Genomic DNA, 20,935 nt, shown 5'->3' with positions numbered 1-20,935 from the left:
GTGTGTGGATTCCTTTGGATTTTCTATATATGAAATCTTGTGATATGCATTTTAAAAAACATTTTTAGAATTAGTTATTACCAGTGTTTTTCAAGTTGCAGGTGACAGCCTATTAGTGGGTTGTGAAATCAATTGAAGCATGTAAGTTTTGTGAAATTTTTGTGCATAAAACATATACATATGCATGGTTTGAGCCCTTATATAAACTGTATTTCTTACTGTGAATTATGGTAAAAAATTGTATGCTATATTTCACAACATGTAATTGGAATATAAATTTATGGGATTAGTTAGATAAAGATGAACGTGCTAGGAGTTGACTTTCATTACTTTGGAAATAATTCTATATTGGAAGCTGTTTTCTGGATGTAAAAATAATTGAGCAAAAAATATACATTCTGTTCATTGTTAGCTCTGTGACTAATAAGCTTGTAAAATTTTTGCTTTTCGTACTTCCTGATGAATCACTTCTTAACTGTTTTGTACTGTGAATAAAGTTTCTTACTGAAACTCAAACTATTTTTTTGAGATTGTATTTTGTTAAAGATAGTAACCTAACTATTACATTATATACAATACTTATTACAAATGAAAATAACAAAAAGCCATACTATGAAGGATATTACAATCTACAAAGATATCTTTTATTCTCCAATAGATAGAAATTATCAAAATATAATAAAATGCATATTTTCACTGATTGTATTGTCAAATTTACTGAACATAGTAAAGAATTAAGGGAGACCTTACAGCTTTTTAGTGCAAATGAACTACTTGAAAGCATAACTATTGTACATGGATACAAAATTATTGTTTTAAAAAGACAAAATTATTTCTGTGCATTTGACTTTCCAATCTAATAAATTGAATGGTGTTTGATTTTTCTAAGTTGTTGTACATGATGTTAAATTGCATCTTTTTCCCACAAGTGGTTTTGTAGGGATCATGGGCTGTGTACAGTAAAGGACGTTCGGACTGGAGGTATCTTTAATGGGGTCATGTTGCCCTCTGCTCTCTTTCCTCCACTTCCCATCTACTGATGAAGCATCTTTCCAGTGGTTCACATGTCTTCCTGACATTCTTTTTACTATATTACACAATTCAATATGTATTGCAGTAAACCTGGCCTTCAGACTCCAGTAGGACTGTGTTGAATTCCCCTTCTCCCTCATGTCAATTTTTGTTTGTTTTCTTGGGTTTTTTTTTAAAAAGATTTTATTTGGGGAGGGGAACAGGACTTTTATTGGGGAACAGTGTGTACTTCGAGGACTTTTTTCCAAGTCAAGTTGTTGTCCTTTCAATCTTAGTTGTGGAGGGTGCCGTTCAGCTTCAAGTTGTTGTCCTTTCAATCTTAGTTGTGGAGGGCGCAGCTCAGCTCCGGGTTCAGTTGCCGTTGCTAGTTGCAGGGGGCGCTGCCCACCATCCCTTGCAGGACTCGAGGAATCGAACTGGCAACCTTGTGGTTGAGAGCCCATGCTCCAACCAACTGAGCCAACCAGGAGGCAGCTCAGGTCAAGGTGCCATGTTCAATCTTAGTTGCAGGTTGCGGAGCCCACCATCCCTCACGGGACTCAAGGAGTTGAACTGGCAACCTTGTGGTTGAGAGCCCACTAGCCCATGTGGGAATCGAACTGACAGCCTTCGGAGTTAGGAGTGCGGAGCTCCAACCACCTGAGCCACTGGGCTGTCCCCTTCATGTCAATTTTATGACTGTGGACAAGTCACTTGACTCCTGTTAGCCTCAGTTGCCTTTGCCATAAAATGGGAGATAATTCTGGGTTACAATGAAGACTAAACGATGCTGTGGTCTGTATATAACATGTGAAATACAGCACCTGGCATGATAAATATTCAATAAATGGTAGCTATTAAAATACATGTATTACGATCAAAACTTAATCAATGATAGTTCCCTTTCTGCGCCTAACCAAAACTTTTACATATGTCCTATCATTTTTCAAGTACAGGCTAACTAATTCTATAATAGTAAGCTCATCTGTACTGCTGGGTGTTTGTTAATTAGTGGACTACTTTTTCCATATAATTGTGTGAACTTTACTGATGGTCTTGTGATGCATTAAGTTTTGGCTAATGGGAATTACGGAATTGTCTTGCTGTCTGATATGAAACTATGAATGTATTAGGTATGTCTGTTTTTAAGGTACAAAAAATCCAAATAATAAACAAGCACCATTATTTGTTTTCCTCTTCTGTAGTTATGTGCTGCTCATCTCCCAACTGAATCAGAGGCACCAAATCATTATCAGGCAGTATGTCGTGCACTGTTTGCAGAAACAATGGAGCTGCATACTTTTCTGACTAAAATTAAGAGTGCAAAGGAGGTAAGTACCACTGCTTTCATATTTATTGGCATTGTGAAAGATAAACATGAATTTTCAACATTGTCCCTCACATTATTTAAAATATTTATTATCATCCTTCTAATGAATGCTGAAATTCATTCAGGAAAGAAGCAACTTTAGCAAAGTTTATTTTTTTTAAATGTAAGTGTGTGAATTTGTTTTATAAAACAAAGATTTTCATAAAGCTTCTTTACAAATGGGAAGTAAATAATACTGAATTGGTTTAATCAGTTTCCCATATGACTTGATTTTCACCTTCTTGTATATTTTAAAATATGTTGATACCTCTTTGAGGAAGGGATGAGAACTCAGAAAGGAGACTGCACATTTGATGATTTACTATTTTATAGTGGATTTAAATATTGAGTGGAGGAGATGTGAATTAATATTCAGATTATCCAAAATCTCATTTTAGCTACTTTATTTAATTATTATTTATCAGTGTCTATGAGTTAAAGATGTTATGTGTAGAGTACAAAGAGAATCATTCTAATTTATTTACTAGGTGAATTGCCATATTTTACATCATACAGACGATCGTGAAGATTCGTGAGCTTTATATAAAGCTGCACAGCATCTGGCACACATAAGATCTCAGTACATGATAGGTAGTGGGTATCATTTCTTTTATGACTAAAATATAGAGTTTATCTAAAACACTAGTTTAGAATTTAGGATGACACAGTTTGTTGAGGTACACATGTAGGATATGTAAGGGAGGAAGGAAAATACTAACTTATATTAGTCAAATAAGACTAATTAGCTCTGGACTCATAGATACAGAGAACAAACTGATGGTTGCCAGAGGGAAGGGGGCAAGGTAAAAAAGGTGAAGGGATTAAGAAATACAAATTGGTAGTTACAAAATGGTCATGGGGATTTAAAGTGCAGCATAGGGAATGTAGTCAGTAATGTTGCAACAACTATGTATAGTGCCAGGTAGGTACTAGGCTAATCGGGGTGATCACTTTATAAATTATACAAATGTCCAACCACTATGCTGTACACCTGAAACTAATATAAAATATTGACTGTCAACTGTAAAAAAAAAAGACGAATTAGCTCTGGTAAATAAGTAGGTGACAGATCCAGATCACACTTAATAAATCACCTTAAATAAGTCTGTTTTATGTGTATGCTTAGAGCTCTAAGCATTCCTCTTCATTCTAGCCAAGAAACTGCTTATAGTCTGTCTTTTTATGATAGGCCAATGAAAAGCTATGTCTATATTTTTAGGATTTTGTAGAATTGGACCCAAGAGGAGTCTTCAACAGGGTTGAAAAGGTGAACTATTAGGTTATTTAAGAATAATGATAAATACATCGTGGACAGACCAGAGAACGTAGGGTTCAATTAAAGCGTCAGTGTAAATATCTAAAAGCACATGCTCAATTAAGATTTGGTAAATAGTGTAAAAGGTTACTTTTTAAGGTTGTGATTATCTTCCCCAGCTTATTAAGATTGAAATTGCCTTCTCCAGAGACACAAGGATTATTTTTAAGGTGGAAGTACAATCTTGTGGGGTCACTAGAGTAAATTAAATGACCTCTTTTTAAAGTCCTTTCAACACAGGCATTCTTAGGAACCGTTTCTGAACTTAAAAAACAGTATTAAGTATTTTTCTATTCTATTGCAGTGAGCTTTAAAATAATTATTTTAAACTTTGCTTTGCCAAACACATTCTCAGAAAGAAATTTAATTATCAAAGCTTATTTAAGTAAAAATCTCACAAGTGGAGTAAAAGAACATGAGTGTCTGGAAAGATTGGTAGCTATGTGGCAGTGCCCGCAGGGACTGGCCAAACCCAATCGAAGGTTGGGGACCTTGAAGTTGGGGTTCCAGCCACATCTTACCCTGTTATCCCTTGGCACCACCTCAAATTGAGGTCTTTATAAATAATAGTTCTGTCCTGTTTTCTTATCTTCTACTCTATTTCCTGATTTTATTGATCTCTTCTCAACCTTTTCCATTCTTTTCTCTGGAAACTGCTTCATTTTAAAATACCCTCATGCTCTTCTCAGAACACTTTTTCCCCCAAAGATAGTAGTTTCTCTTGCTTCCCTATTATGGGAAGCTGCTGTCTCCTCCACATCTTCATTATCTCTGGACTGGAGTGGGTTTGTAATGTTCTCTCTCGCCTCTACTGCTTCCAAACAGTTACTCCTCATACTTGTGCAAAAACCTCATGCCTCTACGTTTATTATTCTTAAACCCTTTGTCACTGCCATCTGCCATCATCTTAAGTGATTCCTTTGATAAAAAGAAATTATAGCTTTGATCCTTGACTTCCCCTCTACTTCAGTACTCTGCTTACCTGAACACACCTTTGTCCTCAAAATAACCTGTGATCATTCCACCTTGGAAATCATGGGCTCTCGTACTCCACTTTTTAACTGTAAGCTCTGTCCTGCGAGCTCTTTCCCTCACTGCCACCTGAACTGGTCTTCCAGTTCCCTGCCTCCCCCATTTTCTACCAGTTTATCAGCCCTTCCTGAATTCAATTCCTTTCCTACATGGACTAGGGCCTGTTACTTGACCAGAAGTTGAGGTCCCCATGTCCTACATAGATTACACTAGTCTCCCTCTGGTCTCCTCATCCCTATAAATCCTCTCCATCCAGTTCATCTTCCACAATGTCAATGAAAGATTCTTGTAGATCACATATCTGACCTGAGGAGTCTGGCTCCAGGCCTAAACCTCTGTGTGCTCCTTCAGGCTTGACCATATGCTATCCTTCCCAGCAGGCCTCACAGGGAAGCTGCCTTCCCACACGGGACTTTGTGCACAGCCCATGTACTGCACTCTGGTTTTCTGCAGGGGATTGGGAGGACTCAGGGGACCCTACTGGGCCAGCCATGCTCATACGCACATCTGCATTCTTAGCCCAGGTGCCTCCACTTGAAAGCCCTTGGCTGAGGTACTTTCCTCCTTGCTGACTCTGAATTTCTCATTCCGATCCTTCCCTCTGTCCCTCCCGTCAGCCCTCAGGTTCATAAAATGGCAGAACCTTTTTCCCAGTACTCCTCAGCAGAAGTAAGATTTCCCCAACCTGCACTGCATTTCACCTGACCCTCACCCGGTGCTGTTCTGTAGGGGACAAATGGAACAAGGGGAGCAAGCCATCTGTTTTGGCCTCTTGTTTGCACTGTTGCAGTAAGTGAATAAAGGCTTGATTATTATTTTTAGTTTGTCTCATACTACCTGACTTCTAGACATCTAGCAATTCAGCAGAGCCATATTGCTTCCTTAATTAATATGGCTCCCCATCACCTATATTAAAACTCCCATTTTACTCCATACAAAGCACTTCATCCTATTTCACCTACTTGTGTTCTTATTCTCCTTTTCAGTCCTACCTTCTTTGCACTTTACACCATCCAATCAAAATGACTTATAGTTTTTGAATACATCATGCAATTATATGTCTGTGACACTTGCACATTCTGTTCTTTCTACCTGGAATTCTTTCTCCCCTTGTCTGCTTGGTGAATTCCTATTTATCCATTCAAACCCTGCTCACATGTTACCTCCATATGAAATATTCATGACTTCCCTCAAGCCCTAACAGAGTTTTATGCCCTCCACTGCCTCTATATCTTATACTGGTTGGACAATTAAGTTTGTGAACTTTCTACTGTGTACGTGGTGGAAAGTTCACGAACTTAATTGTCCGACTTTTGTACATCCTTCAATCTTGCACTTCTAATACTCCATACTTACTTACATCTTTATAATTTTTTCTCCAAACCTGGACCAAATGTTTCTTGAGATAAATCACTGTATTTTAAATTATCTTTATATTAATGACTCTTAATGCAGTATGTGAACATAGGACATGTTCTAGAAATGTTTGCTGAGTTGAATATATATGTGTCAGTATTTTTCAGACTTTCTTTTGTTTGAAAGAAGGCAGTTTTGAAAGCATTTCTGACTACTGGAAACATTTTGGCCAAAATATTTCTAGTAAATATGAGAACTTTTATAGGAGTATAGATGAGGTCTTTGGGTGCTCTTTTCATTCTTTAAATTTACACATAAAATTCATTTAATAGTGAGTCTTGAGAAGGCAAACTATAAAATAAGTGGAAATCCTGATACTGAAGAACATTCTGTACCATTTACTAGAGATTTTATGCTACATAAATTTCCTGTCAACACTGAGATTGTAAGAATAAAGTCTTACAGGGTTCAGGTGGATTTCCTTTTCCTTTGCAATGTATGTGGCTTTCTTAAAATTACAGAAAATTTCGTACATGTTAGTTTATGTATGTATGTTAGTCATTTTAATCTTTTTTCAATAGCACTAAATTCTAGTAATACAATACTCTGTGTTGATTTGATATTTTTACTAAAGATCTCAAAAATCTTTATTTTTTTAACTTTTTTTTAGTTTCAGGTGTACAAAACAATGTAATACTTAGACACTTATCATTTATATCCCTCACACAGTGATAACCCCCTTCTCCCAACCTGCTACCCCTCTGACATCGCACACAGCCATTACATTTCCACTGTCTCTATTCCTAATGCTGTGCTCAACTTCTTTTAACTATATATGTATACATAAAATTGTAGTTGACATCCATTATTGTTCAGTTTCAGCTTCAGGTGTACAGTGCAGTGATCAGGCATCTACATCATCCCTGAGGTGGTCTCCCTAAGGGGACAAGTGTCCATTGGATACCCTACAAAATCTTTACGTTATTGATTACATTCCCCAAATTGACTTTCATATTCCCGTGGCAATCTTGTGGTTACCAACTGTGCTTTCTAATCCCCTCACCTTCCCCCACTATCCCCACCCCGCCTCCCATCTAGCAACCCTCAGTTTTTCCTCTATGTCTCTGAGACTGTTTCTGATTAGTTCATTCATTTATTCTTTTCTTTAGATTTCATATATAAGTGAGATCATATGGTATTTGTCTTTCTCTGTCTGATTTATTTCACTTAGCATAATGTTCTCTAGGTCCATCCATATTGTTGCAAATGGTAAGATCTCATTCTTCTTTATGGCTGCGTAATACTCCATTGTGTAAATATACCACAGTTTCTTAATCCAGTCATCTACTGGTGGGCATTTCGGTTGTTTCCATGTCTTGGCTATTGTGTATAGTGCTGCAATAAACATAGGGGTGCATAAATTTTTTTGAATTAGAGTTTTGGATTTCTCCGGATAGATACCTAGGAGTGGAATTCCTGGGTCATAAGGTAGTTCCATTTTCAGTTTTTTGAGATACCTCCATATTGTTTTCCATAGTGGCTGCACCAATCTGCAATCCCACCAACAGTGCACAAGGGTTCTCTTTGCTCCACATCCTCGCCAGCACTTGTTGTTTGTTGATTTATTGATGATAGCCATTTTGACTGAGGCGAGATAGTATCTCATTGTGGTTTTTATTTGCATTTCTCTAATGATTAGTGAGGATGAGCATTTTTTCATATGCCTGTTTGCCATCTGTATGTCTTCTTTAAAAAAATGTCTCTCCATGTCCTCTGTCCATTTTTCAATTGGGTTGTTTGTTTTTTTGGACTTGAGTTGAGTGAGTTTTTAAATAAATTTTGGATATTAACCCCTTATTGGATATATCATTGGCAAATGTCTTCTCCCATTCAGTAGGATCCCTTTTTGTTTTATTGATTGTTTCCTTTGCTGTGAAAAAACTTTTTAGTTTGGTGTAATCCCACATGTTTATTTTTTTCTCTTACTTCCCTTGCCTGAGGGGATATATGAGTAAAAATCTTACTCTGGGTAATGTCTGTAAACTTTCTTCCTATATTTTCTTCCAGGAGTTTTATGGTTTCAGATTTTACATTTAAGTCTTTAATCCACTTTGAATTTATTCTTGTTTCTGGTGTAAGGAGGTGGACTGGCTTCATTTTTTGCATGTGTTTGTCCAGGTTTCCCAGCACCATTTATTGAATAGACTGTCTTTATCCCACCGTCAATCCTTGCTTCCATTGTCGTAGCTTAAATGTCAAAATCTTTATACATTTTCAGAATCAGACAATCTTTCTTCTGTATGTGAGTTAGTATATATCAATTGGAACTTTCAAAGTAATAACTTCTGATTCAACAAGTTGATTGATTACTGATTATTAATGATATTTCAAGCTGCTGTGTGTGTGTGTGTGTGTGTGTGTGTGTGTAAAATTATGGTAAAATCTTAGTATGCCGATAATGTTCCTGATTTGATAGGAAAAGTCATTTAATTATATTACATTTCTACTATGCTCTATTGGCAATTTTTTAAAATATAAAATCCATAATCAGTTTCCAAGTGTTACGCTTCTTGAATAAAGTGGTAATTACATTTACTTAGACCTGGCTACTTTACAAAGACCAAGGCCTTGCTATTTATTTAGAAAGCAAATTCACTTTCATTCTAATTTCTTTTCATGATGTGATGATTTCCTTCTTAAAAACAATGATTGAGATCCTTGAAGGTTATTCTCAGAATGAATGATAGAGAAGAATTTAATAGGCCTGCTGTTAACTCTGGCTCAAAGGTTATCCCAAAGGTTATTTGATATCCTTGAAAGTAAATACATATTACCATGTTTCATAAGGAATTTGATATCCTTGTATGTAAGTATAGATGGAGGGACTATCTAAGCAATCCATTTAGTGCATCAGGTTGTATGAAAGAAGAGACAGCCTGTATCCTACTGCCAGTGCCCCGCCACAGCCCAAACCCTGCCAGCAAGTATGGCTAGTGCACATTTGCGGTGGAGAGTAGAGAATTTAGCTTCACAGTTTCAAATGTAAATTTTTTATTGGAATAAAGGAAATTATATTAATGGTAGTGTTCTTTAATTTGTTGCTGTCTAGGCAGTTTTTGATCATCAGTCCCTGGTTTTGTTAGTGGTAAATGAAATTACTTATCAGTTCCTCAAACTTTAATATCTGCTATTCTCCCATATAATATTCCTATAGCTATGACGTGGCCCCTGTATCTTACTATATTTAATCCTCACGAACAATCCTGTGACTCTTATTGATATAGGCTTCTGAGCAGGAATGGAAAGCAGTATATGTGAGTCAGAGGAAATAAAATTTGGAGTTGAGGGGAGAAGAGAGTTTATGAGTGAACATGTGTGCACATACACGTGTGTGTGTGTTTGCGTGTGTCTCTCACACATGCACATAAATGGGGATGGGAGGAGGGAAGGTATCATGTTAAGTTTAGGTATGAAATAATAATGGAGATGTGAAATTGGAAAAGACAAGAGTATCAGAAATGTCAAAGACTGAGACAAAATAATTTTAAGACTACAAAGTCAGTTGATTTTATTTCAGTATGATCCTGCATGCTCTAGTAATCATTGCTTCCATGTTGAGAGTATCTAGTGTGCTTGCCCCTACCCCAGTTCTCCAGTAAATACATTGTTTCACAGTAGACATATAACTATATTTACTATGGTAGAAAACAACTTGATGTATCAGAGAAGTACAGTGTTTAAAAAGAATCTTTCTTTTGAAAAAAGAATCATTTTTTCAAGCAAATAATCATTTTTTATCATTTATTTTATATTTAAAATATTTATGTACCACTGGTCATTTTTAAAAGCCCCTTTATAGTTGGTGAATCAATTCTTCCACTCATTGTTCATGTGACCTCTTAAATCAAATAGTCTTTGCTAGATGTTTCTTTTTTTCTTTGCTAAATTTCTGTTTACTTATCTTTAAACAGGGAGGAGGGGGCAATTCAACATGCTGAAGTTCCTTATAGTCATAAAATTCTCTACAGAAAGTACAATTCATGTGACTAAATCTTTGTTCTATTTATTCAACGAACTTTTTCTCATTTTTTATCAGTCTTGTTGTGTAGGCAAAATGTATACAGGTAAATGTTTTAACTGCATGCCCAGTAAAATTTGCTATGAAGTTATAATATACTATTTTATGTTTTATACCATTTTATATTGTAAATTTGAGATGGATTTTATAGGAAAGCTTCTCAATCTTGTTGATTTCATAAGAAAGTTCAGTGTTGTCAATATTGAACTGTAACACTCAATATTGACATTACTACTATACTGATGTCAGTATGGGCTGAAAATTTTGTATTTTACAATATAGTGGTGAAAAATCTCTAAAGAAGAAATTTCTAATAAAATAATATTAGTTATAAATGCATGAACAGTAAAAATAATTGCGTGTTATGAAACATGTTCATAATATTGCAGTAAGAACTCAATATTAGAAGTCATGTAAAATAGATTTTTAAAGTCATAATTTGTTTTCTATGAGATTGTGTATTCAAAACAATGAAAATTTTCTCTCCCCTTGCACTTTCTTGCATCATACATAGAAACAACCCTAGAACTAAGGTAGACTGTTCCAAACATTTTGATCTTTAAGGGATAAGATGTCTAATATAGTTAAGCCATCTTGGGTTTCTTCAGAGGCAGACTCTACAGGTGTGGATTGTCATTTCTGATTATCTGATTATAATGATCTTTGATCTCTTCTCAAGTGTGGCTGCACCTGTGGTGCTTAATTAGTTTCTTGTTGACATCTTAAACTCCTCATATAAATTCTGTCTTCATTCACCTTTCAATTATGGTTTTTCGATTTGCCTTCTTCAGGCCTCAGCTGAAAGGACATCTCAGACCTCCACTAAACACCCTTATATACGTATTGCACTCAGCCCTTTTTCTTTGAAATCATGTTACTCTGTTTATTTCCTTCCTAGCAGCCATCATAGTCTATGCGTGTCTTGTTGGTCTCTTTTCTTACTTATTGATATCTGCCACTAGAATATAATCTAATTGAGGGCAGAGACCTTTTTTTCTCTAATTCACAGCTATATCCCCAGTGTAATTGAGCCTCTGTAAGTATTTGATCAGTGTTAAATTAGAGAATCTGTGGTTCAGATATTGTAGATCTGACTTCTTACCACCGATCTTGAATCTTGGTCCCCTGACACTCTTGACTTGTCTCCAGAGTGCAGAGGCTCCTTCGTGTTCTCACTGCCTGTGCCTTCTTCATACAGCGATTCAGCATCTCTTGCCTGGGCCATGGCAAAGCCTCCTAATGTTCTTTCCCTTTTCGTATACAGTCTATCCTGCAGTGTTACACGCCTGTGTAAAGATGTTGTTGGCTCTTTGATATTTGTAGGTGGAAAGTGTAGACCCTTTAGCGTGACATATGGAACCATGTAAAATAAGGCTCCACTCTGACCTCTCTGGGTTCTTCATTCACTGTTCCCCACCATATATGCCTTTTCTACTGCCCTTCCTCCAGTCACTGATCACCTAGGGCCTTTGTAAATACCTGAAATGTGTTTTTCCTCTCTTCCCTCACTTACAAAATGCTTACTTATTCTTAAGACTTAACTCAAATGTCTACTATTCTGAAATGCTTTTTATGATCACAGTTAATTTCTTTATTCTGTGTTCATTCATAGTGCATTCTGCTCTGGCTTCTATCATTTATCACACTGTATTACAATGATTGTTTACATATGTCTTCTCACTGGACTGTGAACTTCTTAAGGGCAAGGACCATGTTTATATTGCCAATGCTGTTATAGAATTAGGGATCTAGGATAATATCTCTTGTAGTCTTTTAGGTATGTTTCTCTTGCTGCTTCCTCAGCTTAGACACTACTATGGCCCTTCATCAGTGAGATGAGTTTTTTTAACCTAATAAATATCACATTTTGGTGCTCAAGTTGTATTTTTATAAGTTTTTAAAAAGTAATATTCAAAAACAAATAGAGCAGAATAGAATCAGCCTTAAGTTCCCTATAGCCATTCCCTCACATACATCTTTCTGTCCAAAGTGGGAACCTGAGCCTGAGGCATTCTGGTTGAGATTGAATGCTGCTTGATTTTTATCAATTTCTATAAGATTTCCATTCCTAGGAAATATATGTACTTTTGGAAAAAAGATCCAAAGCCCTCAGCAGTAGCTCTGAGCTCAGACTATTTATGTCACTTTCACTTACACCGTTATAACCCCTGTTTGGGGACAGAGCCCCAGAAAGTAGTTTATAGGCTCTCGGCCTCACGTGGAAAGGTGCTGGCTCGGGTGGTGGATGGCCGTCGGCTGTGGCTGATTGGCCGTCGGCTGTGGCCGGTTAGCCGATTGGCCGCTGGTATAACTGCTGCGGTTACGGAGGAGAGCTGAGGACTGCCGAGGATTGCCGAAGAGCCGAGCAGAGCTGAAGAGAGCGGAAGAGAGGGGAGGAACAGAGTCGAGAGAGTAGAGGAGAGTCGACGGTCGGTCGGTTGGCGGAAAGGCGGACGGCAGGTCGCGCGTCCAGTGGGCTCAGCCTCCAGTGAGACCATAGTGGTATGACTCCCCTACCTATGGCTCCATGGGTGTTCCTTTTCGGCCTCACCATATCCTGCATTCTTGTGTGGGGAGCGGGAGCAGAGACCCCACAGGCCACCCCGCCTGAAAAATGGCGCGGCGAGCAGGCCTCCGCGCACAACATCCTGAGTAGCTCTTCTTAATTGCTTATGGGAGAATTTTAATCCTCATGAGAATCCTGTTAATTAAGTAGTATTACCCTTTGCCTTCTTTCCACCATTTTATAGATCAGAAACTGAAGCACAGTTTAACAACCTGTAATAAATTAGCTGCCCATAGTGATAAAAAGAATTGGGATTAGCACTACTTTTTAATGTTTTAAAAATAGTGACAAACAACAAAAATGGATCTAGAGATTAGAGATCAGGATGTGAAGGAGGAGTATGGAACTTGAATGTGGAAGAAACAGTGAAGAAACTGGGGGATTTTGGTGAAGACTATGATAATGTAATAGCTATATTTAGCTATTGCAAATGCTAGTGATTTCAAAAGAGCTAGGATCAATTGGCAAAATTCATTCATTCATACAACAGTTATTGAATGTGTCTTCTACATGATAGGTGCTACTACAATTAATAATAGGTAACATTTATTCTATACATACTCTGTACAAGATACTGTTCTAAGACATTTATGTGCATTAATTCATGTGATTCTCACAACAAGCCACATATTAAGTTGCTATTGTTTTTTTCCATTTTCTTTGGGAGTATAGTGGTAAACAAGATACTCAAGTAGCAATAACAGTCTAGGGGCAGTCATTCCAGGTGGGTGATGACAGGCTGTGGTGAGTGAACACAGCGCCATGGAAGCACCTGAGAAGAGCGTCTAACTAGGGAATGAAATGTTTTGTTTCCTTTACTAATGCAAATAACTACTGTTTAAAAGTAGCGTTTTGCCTGTCTTGATTTCCTAAATGTTTAAATGATTCTCACATATGTGTGACTTCATTTTAAAGCTCATTAGTCAAATTCTTCTGAATAGTTAAATCTTACCCTAAATTTAATAAAATCCTATCATGGAAGGGTGATTTCTAGATGCCCAAATTAGAGCCAGTGTATCTTTAGCTGCTAATGTTTGAACAGGTATTGAAATTATGGGGTAAGTAGATGAATTGGAAGTAACCATGGCTCATTATGAATTTTCAAAAGATTATATGAGTATATTAAGTGATTTACATACATTATTTTGATTAGTTCTATACAAGCATAATTTCATGATTAAATCGTTAAGGTCATTTTATCTTAAATGAGACTATTGCTAAAATGTTTTACCTTAAAATGGAATATTATACATAGTAATATAAAACGGAATGTTATATATATAAAGTATCTTAAATTGTTAGGAGGAAAAATAATGTTTTTTGAAATTAACTAGACTGTTATGAAATGCTTTTTTGTCTGTTTTTTTTGTTTTGTTTTCAAGCAGATAACTATATTTTATAACCAGCAATTGGTTGGAAAAAAACCCAAAATGAAATATTTCCCACCCTTCATCTCTTACCAGCCAATAACCAAATCCACCTGCATAATAGTGCCATTGCCAGTTAAGACATTGACTAATTCTAAGACATGAGCTTGGGACATGACTTCAGACTATCTTCTGCTGGAATACACTCACAAAAATAAACATGTGTATAACATTCACATATTGAAGTGTATTTTAATCAACTTTCTCATATTTCCTGCATGTCACTCTCCTCATGCCTGCTCCTAGCATCTTCAATACTAAAACTGTGGCATTTAAGTTAGCTGGAAATGTCTCCCTAGAGCCAAAATAGATTTATATTCCTGCAAGTGGTGAACATATCATTTTTTGAAAGAAAGAATCTACCACCAGAAGTCTTATGTATAAGGTTGCCATTTATTCATTTTAATTAGATCATCCATCATTTGTAACTTTTCAAGGTCCTTGTGAATGTCTATGTTTTTTCTATTTTATTTAGTATTTTGTGAATGTTAGTAAATGTGCAGAGCACTCGCCTAATCAGCAATAATTAAATTATCCTCTCTGTCCTACAGAACTTTGTTTTTGTCACTACTCTCCCTATTAAAATGTTTCAGAAGGTTATTTTTACCTAAAAAAACATGTCAGAACTCGTCTACCTTTCAAGTCCTGTAACTTTCTCAATTTAATTAACTTTATTTTAACAAATAAAAATGTTCACATCGTTCAAACTCCAGGAGTACAAAACTATTACAGTACCTTTCTAATTCTGTCTCCTAGATACACAGTCCCTCTACTACAGATAATAAATAGTGTGCATTTCTTCTTTGTCCTTACAGAGATAGTTTATGTATAACTAGCAAAAACATATCGATATTTTTTTCTTCCTTTTTATGTTGTTTTGAACTTTCTTTCTTCATTTAATAATGTATCTTGGAAATCATTTCATATTACTGCATAGTATTTACCTCTCTTATGTCTGCCCATTTGTTAATTGGATTGTTTCTTTTTTTCGTGGTGAGTTGTATGAGGTTTTATGTGTTTTTTTAATGAATTTTGACTATTAACCCCTTACCACATGTATCATTGGCAGATATTTTCTCCCATTCAGTAGGATCTCTTTTTGTTTTGTTGATGGTTTTGTTGTTCAAAAACTTTTCAGTTTGATGTAGTCCTATTTGCTTATTTTTTCTTTTGTTTCCCTTGCCCAAGGAGATAAATCAGAAAAATATGTTACTAAGAGCAATGTCAGAGAGTATACTGCCTATGTTTTCTTCTAGGAGTTTTATGATTTTAGGTTTCTTCTTGTATATGGTGTAAAAAGGTGTTCCAGTTTCAATTTTGTTTGCATGTATCTGTCCAGTTTCCCCAACTTCCTTTATTGAATAGACTGTCTTTATCTCACTTTATACTTGCCTCTTTGTCATAGGTTAAATGACCTAATAGGGATGGGTTTATTTCTGGGCTCTCTATTCTCTTCCATTGATCTATGTGACTGTTTTTATGACAGTACCATGCTATTTTGATTGCTATATCCTTATAGTATAATTTTATGTCAGGTAGTGTCATACCTCCAATTTTGTTCTGCTTTCTCAAGATTGCTGTGGCTCTTTGAGGTCTTTTGTGATTCCATATAAATTTTAAGATTATTTGTCCTAGTTCTGTGAAAAATGCCATTGGAATTTTATTAGGTATTGCACTGAATCTGTAGATTGCTTCGAGTAATGTAGACATTTTAATGCTGTTAATTTTTCCTATCCATAAGTATGGTACATGCTTCCATTGTTTGTACCTTCTTCAATTTCTTTCTTCAGTGTCTTATAGTTTTCCAAGTACAGGTCTTATTGCCTTGGTTAAATTTATTCCTAGGTATTTTTAATGATGCAGTTGTAAATGGAATTGTTTTCTTACTTTCTCTTTTTGATAAGTTTTTATTGGTATATAAAAGTGCAACCAATTTCTGAATATTAATTTTGTATCTTGCTACTTTAACTGAATTTATTTACCAGTTCTAGTAGTTTTTTTGTGGAATCTTTGGGGTTCTTTGTGTATTGTATCATGTCATCTGCAAATGACAGTTTTACTTCTTACTGGATGCCTTTTATTTCTTTTTCTTGTCTGATTGCTGTGGCTAGGTCTTCCAGTACTATTCTGAATAAAAGTGGTGAAAGTGGACGTCCTTGTCTTGTTCCTGACATTAAGGAGAACACTTTCACTTCTCTCTGTTCAGTATGATGTTAGGTGTGGGTTTGTCATACAAGGTCTGACAATTAAGTTCATGAACTTGTTGCAACGATGTTGCTAACCTTTTTTGATATCAGAGGGATTATTCATTATGAATTTGTACCAACCAAACAGTTAAACAAGTTTACTATTTGGAAGTGCTGAAAAGGCTGTGTGAAAAAGTTAGACAACCAGAACTTTTCTCCAACAATTCATGGCTCTTGCATTATGACAATGTACCAGCTCACACGGCACTGTCTGTGAGGGAGTTTTTAGCCAGTAAACAAATAACTGTATTGGAACACCGTCCCTGCTCACTTGATCTGGCCCCCAATGACTTCTTTCTTTACCCGAAGATAAAGGAAATACTGAAAGGAAGACATTTTGATGACATGCGGGACATCAAGGTTAATACGATGACAGCTCTGACGGTCATTCCAGAAAAAGAGTTCCAAAATTGCTTTGAAGGGTAGACTAGGCACTGGTGTCAGTGCATAGCTTCCCAAGGGACGTACTTCAAAGGTGACCATAGTGATATTCAGCAATGAAGTATGTAGCACTTTTTCTAGGATGAGTTTGCGAACTTCATTGTCTAACTTCATGTGGCCTTTATTATGTTGAGATACTTTCCCTCCGTTTCCACTTTGTGGAGAGTTTTTATCATAAATGAATGCTAGATTTTATCAAACACATTTTCTGCATCTATTTATATGATCATATGATTTTTATCTTTCATTTTGTTTATGTGGTGTATCACATTAGTGAAAATTGATTTGCAGATATTGAACCAACCTTGCATCCTAGGAGTAATCTTGTTTGATTGTGGTGTATGATCTGTTTAATGTATTGCTGAATTTGGTTTTCTAATATTTTACCGAGGATTTTGACATCTTTATTCATTAGGGATATCAGCCTATAATTTTATTTTTTAAAATGTCTTTGATTTTGGAATCAGGGTAATGGTGGCTTTGTAAAACAAGTTTGGGAACTTTCCCTTTTTTTTTAATTTTCTGCAACAGATTGAGAAGGGTAGGTGTTAATTCTTTGAATGTTTGGTAAATATCACCTGTGAAGCCACCTGGTCGTGGACCTGTGTTTGTTGGGGTTTTTTTGATTGCTGATATGATTTCATTATGTGTAATCAGTCAGTTCAGATTTTCTATTTCTTGATTCACTCTTGGAAGCTTTTATGTTTCTAGGAATTTTATGCATTTCTTCCTGACTGTCAAATTTTTGGACATGTAATTGTTCATAATAGTGTCTTATAATCCTTTGTATTTCTGTGGTGTCAGTTGTTACTTCCCCTCTTCCATTCCTGATATTATGTACTTGGATCCTCTCTCTTTTTTCCTTGATGAGTCTGGTTAAAGGTTTGTCAATTTTGTTTATCTTTTCAAAAAACCAGCTCTTGGTTTCATTGATCTTTTGTTTGTTTGTGGTGTTTTTGGGGGTGGAGGCGGGAGTCTCCATTTAACTTATTTCCACTCTGATCTTCATTTTTTCCTTTCTTGTACTCACTTTTGGTTTTGTTTGCTGTTCTTTTTCTAGTTCCCTCAGGTATAAAGTTAGACTGTATATTTGAGATTTTTCTTGTTTCTTGAGGTAGGCCTGCATTGCCGTGAATTTCCCTCTTAGAACTGCTTTTGCTGTGTCCTATATTTTGGGTTGTGTTTTCATTTTTGTTTGTCTCAAGGTATCTTTTGATTTCTTCTTTGATCTTATTGTTGGCCCATTCATTATGTTGTAGCATGTTATTTAGCCTCCATATGGTTGTGTGTTTTTCAGTTTTTTTCTTGTAATGATTTCTAATTTCATACCATTGTCGGCAGAGAAGATGCTTAATATGATTTCAGTCTTTGTAAATTTATTGAAACTTGTTTTGTTGCCTAACATGTGGTATATCTTGCAAAAATATTCCATGTGCACTTGAAAAGAATGAATATTTTTGTTGCTTTCGGGTAAAATGCTCTAGTAATGTTAATTAAATCCATCTGGTCTTGTGTGTCATTTAAGGATGCTGTTTCTGTGTTGATTTTCTGTCTGAAAGATCTGTCCATTGGTGTCAGTGGGGTGTTAAAGTCCCCTACTATGATTGTGTTACTGTTGATCTCTCCCTTTATGTTGGTCGATATTTGCTTTATATATTTAGGTGCTCCTATGTTGGCTGTATAGATGTTTATTAGGGTTATGTTCTTTTCTTGGATTGATCCCTTTATCATTATATAATGTCCTTTTTTGTCTCTTATTGTAGTCTTTATTTTAAAGTTTATTTTGTCTGATATACGAGGTTGGACAATAAAGTTCACGAACTCATCCTAGAAAAAGTGCTACATACCTCATTGCTGAATCACTGTGATCACCTTCAAAGTACTCCCCTTGGGAAACTATTCACCAATGCCAGCACCTAGTCCCCCCTTGAAAGCAATTTTGGAACTCTTTTTCTGGAATGGCCATCAGAGCTGTCATCATATTATCCTTGATGTCCTGAATGTCATCAAAATGTCTTCCTTTCAGTATTTCCTTTATCTTCAATTAAAGAAAGAAGTCATTGGGGGCCAGATCAGGTGAGTAGGGAGGGTGTTCCAAAACAGTTATTTGTTTACTGGCTAAAAATTCCCTTACAGACAGTGCCGTGTGAGCTAATGCATTGTCGTGATGCAAGAGCCGTTGATTGTTGGCGAAAAGTTCAGGTTGTCTAACTTTTTCACACAGCCTGAATTTTCAGCACTTTCAAATAGTAAATTTGTTTAACTGTTTGTCTGGTTGGTACAAATTCATAATGAATAATCCCTCTGATATAAAAAAAGGTTAGCAACATCATTGTAACAAGTTCGCGAACTTAATTGTCTGACCTCGTATGGAGGTCAGACAGTATTGCTACTCCAGCTTTTTTCTTGTTTCCATTGCATGAAATACCTTTTTCCATCCCTTTACTTTCAGTTTGTGTGTCTTTGGATCTGAGATGGGTCTCTTGCATGGGTCTTGTTTTCTCATCCATTCTGTTGCCCTATGTCTTTTGATTGGAACATTTAATCCATTTATATTTATAGTGATTATCAGTAGGTACATTGCCATTTTATTATTCATATTTTTGATTTTCATTTGTTTGTTTTCTCCTTTCTTCTGCTAAAGGAAGTCCTTTTAACGTTTTGTGTAATACTGGGTTGGTAGTAATTAATTCCTTTTGTTTATTCTTTTTGTTTGTTTGTTTGTTTTGTTTGTTTTTTTGTTTTTTACTTTTTTTATTGGGGAACAGTGTGCACTTCCAGGACTTTTCTCCAAGTCAAGTTGTTGTCCTTTCAATCTTAGTTTGTGGAGGGTGCCTTTCAGCTTCAAGTTGTTGTTCTTTCAGTCTTAGTTGTGGAGGGCGCAGCTCAGCTCCAGGTCCAGTTGCCGTTGCTAGTTGCAGGGGGCGCTGCCCACCATCCCTTGCGGGAGTCGAGGAATTGAACTGAATTGAACTGGCAACCTTGTGGTTGAGAGCCCGCGCTCCAACCAACAACTGAGCCATCCGGGAGGCAGCTCAGCTCAAGGTGCCGTGTTCAATCTTAGTTGCAGGGGGCAGAGCCCACCATCCCTTGCGGGACTCGAGAGATTGAACTGGCAACCTTGTGGTTGAGAGCCCACTGGCCCATGTGGGAATCGAACCGGCAGCCTTCAGAGTTAAGAGCACGGAGCTCTAACCGCCTGAGCCACCGGGCTGGCCCTCCTTTTGTTTATTCTTATCTCGGAAACTTTTCATCTCTCCTTCAGTTTTAAATGGTAGCCTTACTGGGTAGAGTAGTCTTGATGTAGGCCCATTATTTTGAATCTTTCCTGCCACTCCCTTCTGGCCTACAAAGTTTCTGGGAGCTCCCTTGTGAGTAACTAGTTGTCTGTCTATTGCTGCTTTTAGGGTTCTCTCTTTGTCTTTGTAACCTTTGCCGTTTTAACCATGATGAGTTTTGGTGTGGGCCTTTTTGTGTTCATCTTATATGGGACTCTCTGTGCTTCCTGGGCTTGCATGTCTGTTTCCTTTGCCAAGTTAGGGAAGTTTTCGGTCATTGTTTCTTCACATAGGTTCTCAATCCCTGGCTCACTGTCTCCTCCTTCTGGTACTCCTATGATGTGAATGTTGTTATCCTAAAGATCCCTTAAACTATCTTCCTTTTTCATTTTTTATTTTTGTTGTTCTGATGGGGTGTTTTTTTGCTACCTTGTCTTCTAAATCACTGATTTGATCTTCTGCTTCATCCAGTCTGCTGTTTATTCCTTCTAGTATATTCTTCATTTCATTAATTGTATTCTTTATTTCTGACTGGTTCTTTTTTCAATAGTTTTTATGTCCTTCTTTATGTTTGCTGTCTCTTTGTTGAAATTCTCACTAAGTTCCTTAAGCATTCTTATAACGATTGTTTTAAACTCTGTCTCTGGTAGGTTGGTTGCCTCCATTTTATTTTGTTCTACTTTTGGAGATTTCTCCTGTTCTTTTTTTTCAGACATCTTTCTTTGTTTCGTCTTTCTGGGTGTCTCTCTGTGTTTGCTTCTATGTATTAGGTATATCTCTTAGGTCTCTCAGTCTTCTGGGTGGCCTTATGTAGTA

General features: G+C 36.4%; 1 protein-coding gene across 5 annotated transcripts in view; it reads left to right on the top strand.

Annotated features, from left to right (window-relative positions):
- The window catches only part of SPIRE1 (spire type actin nucleation factor 1), a 246,510-nt gene that overhangs the window by 121,767 nt on the left and 103,808 nt on the right, over positions 1-20,935 (top strand). For all 5 annotated transcript variants that reach the window (XM_074340400.1, XM_074340396.1, XM_074340397.1 and 2 more), the window contains exon 4: positions 2,217-2,342. In XM_074340400.1, the coding sequence (XP_074196501.1) occupies positions 2,217-2,342 (126 nt within the window). The remainder of the gene's footprint in view (positions 1-2,216; positions 2,343-20,935) is intronic.

Source organism: Rhinolophus sinicus, linkage group LG09 (genome assembly GCF_036562045.2).
Source record: "Rhinolophus sinicus isolate RSC01 linkage group LG09, ASM3656204v1, whole genome shotgun sequence".
NCBI lineage: Eukaryota > Metazoa > Chordata > Mammalia > Chiroptera > Rhinolophidae > Rhinolophus > Rhinolophus sinicus.
This window is presented reverse-complemented; position numbering and strand designations above follow the sequence as displayed.